Raw genomic sequence first — 15899 nt, 5'->3', positions numbered from 1 at the left:
ATCTCAGGGATCACTGGGATCCACTGTAACATTACCTTCAATACACGATCTCAGGGATCGCTGGGATCCACTGTTACATTACCATCAACACTCGATCTCAGGGATCGCTGGGATCCACTGTAACATTACCGTCAATACCCGATGTCAGGGATCGCTGGGATCCACTGTAACATTACCTTCAATACCTGATCTCAGGGATCGCTGAGATCCACTGTAACATTACCTTCAATACCTGATCTCAGGGATCGCTGAGATCCACTGTAACATTACCGTCAATACACGATCACAGGGATCACTGGGATCCACTGTAACATTACCGTCAATACCTGATCTCAGGGATCGCTGGGATCCACTGTAACATTACCGTCAATACCTGATCTCAGGGATCGCTGGGATCCACTGTAACATTACCGTCAATACCTGAGCTCAGGGATCGCTGGGATCCACTGTCACATTACCGTCAATACCTGAGCTCAGGGATCGCTGGGATCCACTGTAACATTACCGTCAATACCCGATCTCAGGGATCACTGGGATCCACTGTAACATTACCGTCAATACCCGATCTCAGGGATCACTGGGATCCACCGTAACATTACCGTCAATACCCGATCTCAGGGATCACTGGGATCCACTGTAACATTACCATCAATACCCGATCTCAGGGAGCACTGGGATCCACTGTAACATTACCATCAATACATGATCTCAGGGATCACTGGGATCCACTGTAACATTACCGTCAATACCTGATCTCAGGGATCACTGGGATCCACTGTAACATTACCGTCAATACCCAATCTCAGGGGTCACTGGGATCCACTGTAACATTACCGTCAATACCTGATCTCAGGGATTACTGTGATCCACTGTAACATTACCTTCAATACATAATCTTAGAGATCACTGGGATCCACTGTAATATTACCTTCAATACCTGATCTCAGGGATCTCTGGGATCCACTGTAACATTACCTTCAATACCTGATCTCAGGTATCACTGGGATCCACTGTAACATTACCTTCAATACCTGATCTCAGGGATCACTGGGATCCACTGGAACATTACTGTCAATACCTGATCTCAGGGATCACTGGGCTCCACTGTAACATTACCGTCAATACCCGATCTCAGGGATCGCTGGGATCCACTGTAACATTACCGTCAATACCTGATCTCAGGCCTCATTGGGTATCAATCTATATAACCTCACCTTTAAGACCTGGATCTCGGGCCTGGTTGGGTAGGAGAAGGACACATTCTGGAACTCCACGTGTCCTTTCAGAGTCTCGGTTTCCAGCTTCCCATCAGTGCGAACACTGGGCTTCCGGTCTAGATATTCAAAGACTTTCTCTGCTGCTCCCACTGAGTGAATCATTTCTGAGTACATGTGAACCAACGTCTGTTCGGATTAAAGCAGAGAGACGTTACTATGAATGTATCCATGCATTTCTTCAAAAGGAAGACTAGAGCGCACTCAACACACAGTGACACACACGGAAACACAGGCAACACGCGGAAACACGGGCGACCGCACGGAAACATAGGCCACACGCGGAAACACAGGCCACACAGAAACATAGGACACACGCGGAAACACAGGCCACACGCGGAAACACGGGCGACCGCACGGAAACATAGGCCACACGCGGAAACACGGGCCACACGCGGAAACGCGGGCCACACGCGGAAACACGGGCCACACGCGGAAACACATGGAAACACAGACACACACAAACAACACATGGAAACACAGACACACAAACAACACATGGAAACACAGACACACACAAACAACACATGGAAACACAGGGACACACAAACAACACATGGAAACACAGACACACAAACAACACATGGAAACACAGACACACACAAACAACACATGGAAACACAGACACACACAAACAACACATGGAAACACAGGGACACACAAACAACACATGGAAACACAGACACACAAACAACACATGGAAACACAGACACACACAAACAACACATGGAAACACAGACACACAAACAACACATGGAAACACAGGGACACACACAAACAACACATGGAAACACAGACACACAAACAACACATGGAAACACAGACACACACAAACAACACATGGAAACACAGACACACACAAACACATGGAAACACAGGGAAACACACAAACAACACATGGAAACACAGACACACAAACAACACATGGAAACACAGACACACACAAACAACACACGGAAACACAGACACACACAAACAACACATGGAAACACAGACACACACACAAACAACACACGGAAACACAGACACACAAACAACACAGGGAAACACAGGGACACACACAAACAACACATGGAAACACAGACACACACAAACAACACACGGAAACACAGGGACACACACAAACACATGGAAACACAGACACACACAAACAACACATGGAAACACAGGGACACACAAACAACACATGGAAACACAGGGACACACAAACAACACATGGAAACACAGGGACACACAAACAACACATGGAAACACAGGGACACACACAAACAACACATGGAAACACAGGGACACACAAACAACACATGGAAACACAGGGACACACACAAACAACACATGGAAACACAGACACACACAAACAACACATGGAAACACAGGGACACACACAAACAACACATGGAAACACAGGGACACACACAAACAACACATGGAAACACAGGGACACACACAAACAACACATGGAAACACAGGGACACACACAAACAACACATGGAAACACAGGGACACACACAAACAACACATGGAAACACAACACATGGAAATAGAGGAAACACGAGCGACACACGGGAACACAAGCAAGACACGGAAACACGGTGACACACACGAACACGAGCAACATTTGTAAACATAGTAACACTGTAGCATTGGTGACACGAGAACATACATCATCAGGTGGGGGACCACACGCAACACCATAGCACAAGCGACACACAGGAATACGAGCAACTGCGCCTTTGGATTGGAAAATTGCAAATATCATTCCATTATTGAAAACAGGAGGGAGGGAGAAACCAGGAAACTACAAACCTGTCAGTTTCGGTCCGTGTGGGGAAGTTACTGGAATCTATCGTCAGGGACAGAGTGACTGAGCACTTGGACAGGTCTGAGCTGATCAGAGAGTCAGCATGGATCAGTGAAGGGTCTGTCATGTCTGACCAGTTGAATCTTTTTGGGAAGGTAACTAACGTTGTGGATAAGGGAGTTTCTACGGATGTTGTCAATATCGGAAGGCATTTGATAAGGTTCCACACACGAGATTTTTAGTGAGGATGAGAGCGCGTGGAATTGGACTTAACCTTGTGACATGGGTTGGAAATTGGTTGGGAGATGGGAGACGGAGAGTGGGGATAAAGGATGTGACCAGTGGTGTTCCCCAGGGATCTGCACTGGGGCCTGAACCATTCACCATATTTATTAATGACTTGGATGAAGGAATCTAGAGTTGAATATCCAAGTTTGCTGATGGCACTAATATTTTCTAAATGGTGAGCAGCTCGGAACTGTGGGTGAGCAGAGAGATTTAGGGGTCCAAGTACAGAAATCACGAAAAACCAGTGGACAGGTCCAGAAAATAATTAAAAAGGCTCATGGAATGTTGGCCTTTATCTCGGGGGCTGGAATACAAAGGGGAGGAAGTTATGTTCCAGCAGTGGTGAACCTTTGTTTTTCGGACTGGAGGGAGATATACAGTGGTGTTCCCCAGGGGTCGGTACTGGGACCACTGCTTTTTTCAGAGCTCTGGTCAGACCACATCTGGAGACTGTGTTCAGTTCTGGGCACCGCACCTCAGGAAGGATAGATTGGCCTTGGAGGGGGTGCAGCCCAGATTCACCAGAATGATCCCGGGGTTTAAAGGGTTAAATTACGAGGACAGGTTATAGAGTCATAGAGTCATAGAGTCATAGAGTTATACAGCACGGATAGAGGCCCTTCGGCCCATCGTGTCCGCGCCGGCCATCAGCCCTGTCTACTCTAATCCCATATTCCAGCATTTGGTCCGTAGCCTTGTATGCTATGGCATTTCAAGTGCTCATCCAAATGCTTCTTGAATGTTGTGAGGGTTCCTGCCTCCACAACCCTTTCAGACAGTGAGTTCCAGACTCCAACCACCCTCTGGGTGAAAAAGTTCTTTCTCAAATCCCCTCTAAACCTCCCGCCTTTTACCTTGAATCTATGTCCCCTTGTTATAGAACCCTCAACGAAGGGAAAAAGCTCCTTAGTATCCATCCTATCTGTGCCCCTCATAATTTTGTACACCTCAATCATGTCCCCCCTCAGCCTCCTCTGCTCCAAGGAAAACAAACCCAATCTTCCCAGTCTCTCTTCATAGCTGAAGCGCTCCAGCCCTGGTAACATCCTGGTGAATCTCCTCTGCACCCTCTCCAAAGCGATCACATCCTTCCTGTAGTGTGGCGACCAGAACTGCACACAGTACTCCAGCTGTGGCCTAACCAGTGTTTTATACAGACTAGGCTTGTAATCCCTTGAGTTTAGAAGATTGAGGGGTGATCTAATTGAGGTGTTTAAAATGATTAAAGGATTTGATAGGGTAGATAGAGAGAAACTATTTCCTCTGGTTGGGGAGTCCAGAACAAGGGGGCATAACCTTAAAATTAGAGCTCGGCCGTTCAGGGTGATGTCAGGAAGCATTTCTTCACACAAAGGGGAGTGGAAATCTGGAACTCTCTCCCCCAAAAAGCTGTTGAGACTGGGGGTCAATTGAAAATTTCAAAACTGAGATTGATCGATTTTTGTTGGACACGGGTATTAAGGGTTACGGAACCAAGGCGGGAGATGGAGTTAAGATACAGATCAGCGATGATCTAATTGAATGGCGGAGCAGGCTCGAGGGGCAGAATGGCCTCCTCCTGTTCCTATGCTCCGACACTTGGTGAGGAGACGCCAGTCCCTGAAATGTTATGCTCACAACAACATACAGGTGCAATACCGTCACAATGTTGAGACCACTCACCATTTTAAGATCTAATAGATCGATGAACAAACCAATTGGAGTGGTGGTTGTTGTATTAAGGCAGAGATTTCCACAGTATGGGGAAAGGACAGCTCCAGGTGGTGAGCATCAGCAAAGGTACCAGAGTCCTCCTGCCCTGGAATCTCTCTGAATCTATACAGGACGGGGCAACGGGCGGGGCCCGGAGGGCGATGGACAGCGGCAGCATGGATACGAAATTGGCTAAGTGACAGGAAACAGAGAGTGGTGGTGAACGGTTGTTTTTCGGACTGGAGGGAGGTGTACAGTGGTGTTCCCCAGGGGTCGGTACTGGGACCACTGCTTTTCTTGATATATATTAATGACTTGGGCCCTGATATTACCAGGGAGGTGGGTTGGCAGCGGGGGGGGGGGGGGAGGGGTGGAGGCGACTGGGCGCGTGGGTAACCCGCCCAGTAAAATCCATCCGTTCCCCACGCGATCGCGGGTGAATTGAAGACACTGCGCAGCGGGCGGACTGCGCACCCGCATCACAGATTGTCAGCTGGAGGAGCCCTATTTAAAGGCGCAGTCCTCCAATGCTGCTCCTGCAGCAAACAGCCAAAATTACAGCATGGAGTAGCCCAGGGGAAAGGCTGCTCCCAGCTTCACCGATCCCTCACTCCAGGTGTTACTGAATGGGGTGAGGAGGAGGAGGGAGATCTTCTACCCGGCAGACGGGAGGAAGTGGCCTGCCTCTTCCACCAAGAAGGCCTGGCTCGAGGTGGCAGAGGAGGTCACCAGCACCACCAACATCTCCCGCACCTGGATCCAGTGCAGGAAGCGCTTCAATGACCTAACCAGGTCAGTCAAAGTGAGTACACTTACTCATTCTCCTACACTCCGTCTTTTACATCACCACCCCCTCCCCACAACTCCTTCTGCACTGCCAACACTACTCTATCACATCACTCCTCACACCCACTCAAACCTCATCCTCAATTTACCTGCACTTCCTCACCTCCCCAGTACTCATCCCACCACTACCACTCAACCCAATCTTCATACAATCTCATGGCTCTGTCTCATACTCACCCTCTGATGCATCTCTTTCACGGTCACCCTCACCCAACCTGCCACAGGGGATGCATCATGTTTGAGTAGTAGGAAGCGTAAGGCAAAGGTTTCGTGAGCACAAAGGGGATGCACAAGGGTGTTTGACGGTTTGTCATGTTATTTATTTATATTTGATTTTGGTTCAACTCACATTAAATATTATTATTGTCACCACTACTGCCACGTCTTGGCCATTCTTGACTGGCTTGTGTAATAAGTCCCTTTCATGAGGTTCTCCATGAACACCCACACTTGATGCCACCCATTGGGTGACCCGACAGTGGGTGTACGTGGAGTTCCACGACTATTTTGTGCAGGTGCCTGTGGTGCAGCACTGTGTTGTGGAGCTCCACGTGGCGGAGGTGGACGGCGTGCCTGGCGAGGCTGGTGATGGTGCCCGTCCTCGGATGAAGTGATGAATGCAGCCATGGCGCCCCCCATCCTGACGGTGTGAGTTTGAGGGGGTCCGCAAAGTGGGTAAATGTGTTTGTACAGCAGGGTTTAGGGTCTAAATTAATAATTTTGAGTGGAAAGACAAAGGTGTTGCAGACAAAACTTAGTCTGAAGTGACAGAGTGTCCTGCTGCAATAAATGAGGTTTTCCCCCCACCTGTCAAATAATCCTTTGCATCTCCCACTGGCTGCTGAGTGAAACACGTCTGCTCCAACAGGGAGTGTTTCCCACAGCACGGGAAACACACTGAGGATCCTTCAAAATTGCACCCCTGCCAAAATCTCCACTCAATGAGGTCTGTCAAGTGCCTCAACGAGGTAAGTAAATATTTAAATTGTCATCCCGCCGGCTTTAATTGCCGGTGGGAGTCCCGCATTCGGGGGCTGTGCGCGTCCAAACACGTCATTGGGGAACCCGGAAGTGGACGGGTTGGAGCCAGGCTCTGGACCCGCTTCGGGATTCCCCGATTTTAGGAGACCCCCTGCCCCCAACGCACCCGCTCGGCCATCCTAAAATCAGCCCCTTGGACTTGGGTGTGCAGGGCACAATTTCAAAATTTGCAGATGACATAAAACTTGGAAGTGTAGTGAACAGTGAGGAGGATAGTGATAGACTTCAAGAGGACAGAGACAGGCTGGTGGAATGGGCGGACACGTGGCAGATGAAATTTAATGCAGAGAAGTGAGAAGTGATACATTTTGGAAGGAAGAATGAGGAGAGGCAATAGAAACTAAATGGAACAATTCTAAAGGGGGTGTAGGAACAGAGAGATCTGGAGGTATATGTCCACAAACCATTGAAGGTGACAGATTGAGAAAGTAGCTAAAAAGTATACGGGATCCTGGGCTTTATAAACAGAGGCATAAAAAAGCAAGGAATTTATGTTGAACCTTTATAAAACACACAGCTGGAGTATTGTGTCCAATTCTGAGCACCGCACTTTAGGAAGGAAGTGAAGGCCTTAGAGAGGGTGCAGAAAAGATTTACTGGAGTGATTGCAGGGATGAGGGACTTCAGTTATGTGGAGAGACTGGAGAAGCTGGGATTGTTCGCCTTAAAGCAGAGAAGGTTAAGGGGGGATTTGATAGAAGTGTTCAAAATCATGTAGGGTTTAGATAAAGTAAATAAAGAGAAACCAGAGGACTTAGATTTAAGGTGATTGGCAAAAGAACCAAAGGCGACATGAGGGAAAACTTTTAATGCAGCGAGTAGTTTTGATCTGGAATGTGCTGCCTGAAAGGGAGGTGGAGGCAGATTCAATCGTGGCTTTCAAAAAGGAATTGGATAAATACTCGAAGGGAAAAAATTTGCAGGGCTACGGGGAAAGAGCGGGAGAGTGGGACTAACAGGATTGCTCTTAAAAAGAGGCGGCTCGGGATCGATGGGCCGAATGGCCTCCTTCTGTGCTGTAACCATTCTATGATTCTTCTATGACAGGGGCCAGATGGGAATGGACCGGGGTCGGATGGGAATGGACAGGGGTCGGATGGGAATGGACAGGGGTCGGATGGGAATGGACAGGGGTCGGATGGGAATGGACTGGGGTCGGATGGGAATGGACTGGGGATGGATGGGAATGGACTGGGGTCGGATGGGAATGGACTGGGGTCGGATGGGAATGGACTGGGGTCGGATGGGAATGGACTGGGATAGGATGGGAATGGACCGGGGTCGGATGGGAATGGACTGGGGTCGGATGGGAATGGACTGGGGTCGGATGGGAATGGACTGGGATAGGATGGGAATGGACCGGGGTCGGATGGGAATGGACTGGGGTCGGATGGGAATGGACTGGGGTCGGATGGGAATGGACCGGGGTCGGATGGGAATGGACTGGGGTCGGATGGGAATGGACTGGGGTTGGATGGGAATGTACTGGGATAGGATGGGAATGGACTGGGGTCGGATGGGAATGGACTGGGGTCGGATGGGAATGGACTGGGGCCGGATGGGAATGGACTGGGGTCGGATGGGAATGGACTGGGGTCGCATGGGAATGGACTGGGGTCGCATGGGAATGGACTGGGGTCGCATGGGAATGGACTGGGGCCTGATGGATGTGGACTGGGGCCGGATGGGAATGGACTCGGGTCGGATGGGAATGGACTCGGGTCGGATGGGAATGGACTCGGGTCGGATGGGAATGGACTCGGGTCGGATGGGAATGGACTCGGGTCGGATGGGAATGGACTGGGGTCAGATGGGAATGGACTCGGGTCGGATGGGAATGGACTCGGGTCAGATAAGAACATAAGAAATAGGAGCAGGAGTAGGCCATTCGGCCCCTCCAGCCTGCTCCCCCATTTAACAAAATCATGGCTGATCTTCGACCTCAGCTCAACTTTCCCGCTTGATCCCCATATCCCTTGATTCCCTTAGATTCCAAAAATCTATCGATTTCAGCCTTGAATACACTCAATGACTGAGCATCCACAGACCTCTGGGGTAGAGAATTCCAAACGTTCACAACCCTCTGACTGAAGAAATTCCTCCTCAGCTCAGTCTTGAATGGCTGACCCCTTATCCTGAGACTATGCCCCCTGGTTCTGGACTCTCCAGCCAGGGGAAACAATCTCTCAGCATCTACCCTGTCAAGCACTCTCAGAATCTTATATGTTTCAATGAGATCACCTCTCATTCTTCTAAACTCCAGAGAGTATCGGCCCATTCTACTCAATCGCTCTTCATAGGACAACCCTCTCATCCCAGGAATCAATTTGGTGAACCTTTGTTGCACTGCCTCTAAGGCAAGTATATCCTTCCTTAGATAAGGAGACCAAAACTGCACACAGTACTCCAGGTGAGGTCTCACCAAAGCCCTGTACAATTGTAGTAAGACTTCCTTATTCTTGTACTCCAACCCCCTTGCAATAAAGGCCAACATGCCATTTCCCTTCCTAATTGCCTGCTGTACCTGCACATTAACTTTTTGAGTTTCGTGTACAAAGACACCCAAATCTCTCTGAACACCAACATTTAATAGTTTCTCACCATCTAAAAAATATTCTGTTTTTCTATTCTTCCTACCAAAGTGAATAATCTCACATTTCCCCACATTATACTCCATCTGCCACCTTCTTGCCCACTCACTTAACCTGTCTATATCCCTTTGCAGACTCTTTGTATCCTCCTCACAGCTTACTTTCCCACCTAGCTTTGTATTGTCAGCAAACTTGGATACATTGCACTCGGTCCCTTCATCTAAGTTATGAATATAGATTGTAAATAGCTGAGGCCCAAGCACCGATCCTTGTGGAACCCCACTAGTTACTGCCTGCCAACCTGAGAATGACCCGTTTATTCCTACTCTGTTTTCTGTCCTTTAACCAATGCTAATCTGTAACCCCCCAACCCCATGAGCCCTTATCTTGCATAACAACATTTTATGTGGCACCTTATCGAATGCCTTTTGAAAATTCTAATATACGACATCCACTGGTTCACCTTTATCTACCCTGCTAGTTACACCCTCAAAAAACTCGAATAGATTTGTCAAACACGATTTCCCTTTCATAAAACCATGTTGACTCTGCCTAATCACATTATGATTTTCTAAGTGCCCTGTTACCATTTCCTTAATGATGGATTCCAGCATTTTCCCGACGACCAATGTTAGGCTAACTTGCCTGTACTTCCCTGTTTTCTCTCTCCCTCCTTTCTTGAATAGCGGGGTTACATTTGCTACCTTCCAATCCACTGGGACCATTCTAGAATCTAGGGAATTTTGGAAGATCACAACCATTGCATCCACTCACTCTGCAGCCTCCTCTTTTAGAACCCTCGGATCTAGGCCATCAGGTCCAGGGGATTTATCGGCTTTTAGTCCCATTAATTTCTTTAGTACTTTTTCTTTACTAATATTAATTTCTTTAAGTTCCTCACTCTCATTAGCCCCTGGTATTTTTTTGTGTCTTCTACTTTGAAGATAGATACAAAATATTTGTTTAACATCTCTGCCATTTCCTCATTCCCATTATAATTTCATCTCTAAGGGACCCACGTTTACTTTTGCTACTCTCTTCCTTTTTACATACTGTAGAAGCTCTTACAATCTGTTTTCATATTTCTTGCTAGTTTACTCTCATTTTATTTTCTCCCTTTTTATCAATATTTTGGTCATCCTTTGGTTTCTAAAACTCTCCCAATCCCTAGGCTTACTACTCTTCTTGGCAACATTATAAGCCTCTTCTTTTAATCTAATACTATCCTTAACTTCTTTAGTTAGCCACGGATGGATCACTTTTCCCATGGAGTTTTTATTTCTCAAAGGAATGTATATTCGTTGAGAATTTTGAAATATTTCTTTAAATGTTTGCCATTGTTTATCTACTTGTTCGTACCTTTTCATCTAATGTCCCAATCTACATTAGCCAACTTGCTCCTCATACCTGTGCAATTGGCCTTATTTTAGACACTACTTTAAGACATTAGTTTCGGACTTAAGTATGTCGTTCTCGAACTCAATGTGAAATTCTATCATATTATGATCACTCTTCCCCAGAGGATTCTTTACTATTAGATTACTAATTAATCCTGTCTCATTACACAATGCAACATCTAAAATAGCCTGTTCCCTGGTCAGTTTCTCGACATATTGTTCGAGGAAACTGTCTCGAATGCATTCCATGAACTCATCCTCCAAATTACCTTTGCCAATTTGATTTGTCGAGTCTATATGAAGATTAAAGTCCCTCTGAAATGGCCTAGCAAGCCACTCAGTTGTAAAATCTCGCTAAAAAAAGTCACAATAAGAATAAAACCGGACGGACCGCCCGGCATCGGACCACTAGGCACCGGACACGACAAAGACAAACCAAGCCCAGTCGACCCTGCAAAGTCCTCCTCACTAACATCTGGGGACTTGTGCAAAAATTGCGAGAGCTGTCCCACAGACTAGTCAAGCAACAGCCTGACATAGCCATACTCACAGAATCATACCTTTCAGCCAACGTCCCAGACTCTTCCATCACCATTCCTGCGTACGTCCAGTCCCACAGGCAGGACAGACCCACCGGAGGTGACGGTACAGTGATATACAGTCAGGAGGGAGTGGCCCTGGGAGTCCTCAACATTGACTCTGGACCCCAGGAAATCTCATGGCATCAGGTCAAACATGGGCAAGAAAACCTCCTGCTGATTATCACCTACCGCCCTCCCTCAGCTGATGAATCAGTCCTCCTCCATGTTGAACACCACTTGGAGGAAGCACTGAGGGTAGCAAGGGCACAGAATGTGCTCTGGGTGGGAGACTTTAATGTCCATCACCAAGAGTGGCTCGGTAGCACCACTACTGACCGAGCTGGCCGAGTCCTGAAGGACATGGCTGCCAGACTGGGCCTGCGGCAGATGGTGAGCGAACCAACACGAGGGAAAAACGTACTTGACCTCATCCTCACCAATCTACCTGTCACAGATGCATCTGTCCATGACAGTATTGGTAGGAGTGACCACTGCACAGTCCTCATGGAGATGAAGTCCCGTCTTCGCACTGAGGACACCATCCAACGTGTTGTGTGACACTGCCATCGTGCTAAATGGGATAGATTCAGAACAGATCCAGCAGCTCAAAACTGGGCATCCATGAGGCGCTGTGGGCCATCAGCAGCAGCAGAATTGTATTCCAGCACAATCTATAACCTCATGGCCTGGCATATTCCTCACTCTACCATTACCAACAAGCCAGGGGATCAACCCTGGTTCAATGAGGAGTGTAGAAGAGCATGCCAGGAGCAGCACCAGGCGTACCTAAAAATGGAGGTGCCAACCTGGTGAAGCTACAACTCAGGACTACATGCATGCTAAACAGCAGAAGCAACATGCTATAGACAGAGCTAAGCGATTCCACAACCAACGGATCAGATCAAAGCTCTGCAGTCCTGCCACATCCAGTCGTGAATGGTGGTGGACAATTAAACAACTAATGGGAGGAGGAGGCTCTGTAAACATCCCCATCCTCAACGATGGCGGAGTCCAGCATGTGAGTGCAAAAGACAAGGCTGAAGCGTTTGCAACCATCTTCAGCCAGAAGTGCCGAGTGGATGATCCATCTCGGCCTCCTCCCGATAGCCCCACTATCACAGAAGCCAGTCTTCAGCCAATTCGATTCACTCCACGTGATATCAAGAAACGGCTGTGTGCACTGGATACAGCAAAGGCTATGGGCCCCGACAACATCCCGCCTGTAGTGCTGAAGACTTGTGCTCCAGAACTAGCTGCGCCTCTAGCCAAGCTGTTCCAGTACAGCTACAACACTGGCATCTACCCGACAATGTGGAAAATTACCCAGGTATGTCCTGTCCACAAAAAGCAGGACAAATCCAATCCAGCCAATTACCGCCCCATCAGTCTACTCTCGATTATCAGCAAAGTGATGGAAGGTGTCGTTGACAGTGCTATCAAGCGGCACTTACTCACCAATAACCTACTCACCGATGCTCAGTTTGGGTTCCGCCAGGACCACTCGGCTCCAGACCTCATTATAGCCTTAGTCCAAACATGGACAAAAGAGCTGAATTCCAGAGGTGAGGTGAGAGTGACTGCCCTTGACATCAAGGCAGCATTTGACCGAGTGTGGCACCAAGGAGCCTGAGTAAAATTGAAGTCAATGGGAATCAGGGGGAAAACTCTCCAGTGGCTGGAGTTATACCGAGCACAAAGGAAGATGGTAGTGGTTGTTGGAGGCCAATCATCTCAGCCCCAGGACATTGCTGCAGGAGTTCCTCAAGGCAGTGTCCTAGGCCCAACCATCTTCAGCTGCTTCATCAATGACCTTCCCCCCATCATAAGGTCAGAAATGGGGATGTTCGCTGATGATTGCACAGTGTTCAGTTCCATTCGCAACCCCTCAGATAATGAAGCAGTCCGAGCCCGCATGCAGCAAGGCCTGGACAACATCCAGGCTTGGGTTCATAAGTGGCAAGTAACATTCGCACCAGACAAGTGCCAGGCAATGACCATCTCCAACAAGAGAGAGTCTAACCACCTCCCCTTAACATTCAACGGCATTACCATCGCCAATCCCCCACCATCAACATCCTGGGAGTTACCATTGACCAGAAACTTAACTGGACCAGCCATGTAAATACTGTGGCTACGAGAGCAGGTCAGAGGCTGGGTATTCTGCGGCGAGTGACTCACCTCCTGACTCCCCAAAGCCTTTCCACCATCTACAAGGCACAAGTCAGGAGTGTGATGGAATACTCTCCACTTGCCTGGATGAGTGCAGCTCCAACAACACTCAAGAAGCTTGACACCATCCAGGACAAAGCAGCCCGCTTGATTGGCACCCCATCCACCACCCTAAACATTCACTCCCTTCACCACCGGCGCACTGTGGCTGCAGTGTGTACCATCCACAGGATGCACTGCAGCAACACGCCAAGGCTTCTTCGACAGCACCTCCCAAACCCGCGACCTCTACCACCTAGAAGGACAAGGGCAGCAGGCACATGGGAACAACACCACCTGCACGTTCCCCTCCAAGTCACACACCATCCCGACTTGGAAATATATCGCCGTTCCTTCATCGTCGCTGGGTCAAAATCCTGGAACTCCCTTCCGAACAGCACTGTGGGAGAACCTTCACCACACGGACTGCAGCGGTTCAAGAAGGCGGCTCACCACCACCTTCTCAAGGGGCAATTAGGGATGGGCAATAAATGCCGGCCTCGCCAGCGAAGCCCACATCCCATGAACGAATTTTAAAAAATGATTATTGCATTACCTTTGTTACAAACTCCTGTTATTTCATGATTAATACTCTGTCCAACAGTCGAGCTACTGTACGGGGGCCGATAAACTGCTGCCACCAGTGGTTTCTGCCCCTTGTTATTTCTTATTTCCACCCAGACTGATTCTACTTCCTGATCATCCAACCTAAGATCCTTTCTCACCACTGTCCTTATGTCATCCTTTATTATCAGGGCTACACTCCCACCCCACCTCCTTTTCCATTTTGTCTGTCTTTCCGAAACTTCAAGTACCCTGGAATATTTAGTCCCCAAAATTGGTCACCCTGCAACCAAGTCTTTAATGGCGATGAGATCAAACCAATTTATCTGTATTTGTGCCATTAATTCCTCGATCTTGTTACGAATACTTTGTGCATTCAGATAAAGAGCCTTTAATTTTAACTTTTTACCATTTTTCCCTGCTTTGACCTTATTCGTTGATGCAGTATCACCGTTAAACTCTCTGTCCCTTCCTGCCACACTCTGCTTATCTTTACCCAGATCACTGCACTGCTCCATTGCCTTGACTTTTCTCATTAGATTTCTAAATTTCCCCTCACCTGAACCCTCCCCCCACTTTTTAGTTTAAAGGTCGATCTACTAGTTAGGGGATGGGAATATACTGGGGTCGGATGGGAATGGACAGGGATAGGATGGGAATGGACAGGGATAGGATGGGAATGGACAGGGATAGGATGGGAATGGACAGGGATAGGATGGGAATGGACAGGGATAGGATGGGACTATAGAGGGATACACAGACCACTGCAAGAAAATCTGGGAGTGCGCTGTAAGATTTGTTCACCACTCTGCTCCTGACTGTAATCACTCAGCTATTTCATTGCAGTTTAGACGCACAGAGGCAGATCGAGGTAGTTGTCGGGGTCCAGACGATTGCTATAGAGATCGGCCGACTTTCACTTCCTTTCAGCTCATGTCAAGCCCTTCCTCTGCTAAGCTGTGAACTGGAGTAATTCAGGTTTACATCAGCCTCCGGTTCCCCATCCATCCCTAACATGGCAGCATCTCGGGAAGAGAAAGGCCTCTCCTTCCCCTCTAACACATCAATCACGAGACCAGAATCGTCCAGGAGAGGGGGGAGGGACTTAGACAAAAGTTAAACTTACCCGCACGTAATCTCCTAAATTCATCTGGTACAGGATGAAAGAGATGAGGCTCCCACTGCTCATCTGGCCTGTCCGTATCAGGTACTGTCCACAGTACAAGAGGATCAGCTGCATAGCAAGCTGCACGTGCTGCGTCAAAACAGGAAAGCAATCAGTGACTGGACGGAGTGAGAGACACAGCACTCCCCCTGTACACAGGGACAGAGTGAGGGACACAGCACTCCCCCTGTACACAGGGACAGAGTGAGGGACACAGCACTCCCCCTGTACACAGGGACAGAGTGAGGGACACAGCACTCCCCCTGTACACAGGGACAGAGTGAGAGACACAGCACGCCCCTGTACACAGGGACAGAGTGAGAGACACAGCACTCCCCCTGCACACAGGGACAGAGTGAGGGACACAGCACTCCCCTGTACACAGGGACAGAGTGAGGGACACAGCACTCCCCCTGTACACAGGGACAGAGAGTGAGGGACACAGCACTCC

General features: G+C 48.5%; 1 protein-coding gene across 1 annotated transcript in view; it reads right to left on the bottom strand.

Moving 5' to 3' along the window:
• Positions 1–15899, bottom strand: part of LOC137310072 (ABC-type oligopeptide transporter ABCB9-like) — a 177783-nt gene that overhangs the window by 139124 nt on the left and 22760 nt on the right. The window contains exons 3-4 of the mRNA XM_067978041.1: positions 15410–15538; positions 1215–1403 (exon numbers count right to left, since the gene is read on the bottom strand). Of these exons, the coding sequence (XP_067834142.1) occupies positions 1215–1403; positions 15410–15538 (318 nt within the window). The remainder of the gene's footprint in view (positions 1–1214; positions 1404–15409; positions 15539–15899) is intronic.

Source organism: Heptranchias perlo, unplaced genomic scaffold, assembly GCF_035084215.1.
Source record: "Heptranchias perlo isolate sHepPer1 unplaced genomic scaffold, sHepPer1.hap1 HAP1_SCAFFOLD_210, whole genome shotgun sequence".
Lineage (NCBI taxonomy): Eukaryota > Metazoa > Chordata > Chondrichthyes > Hexanchiformes > Hexanchidae > Heptranchias > Heptranchias perlo.
Note: the sequence above shows the minus strand (reverse complement) of the source record. Positions and strands in the feature narration are given on the sequence as shown.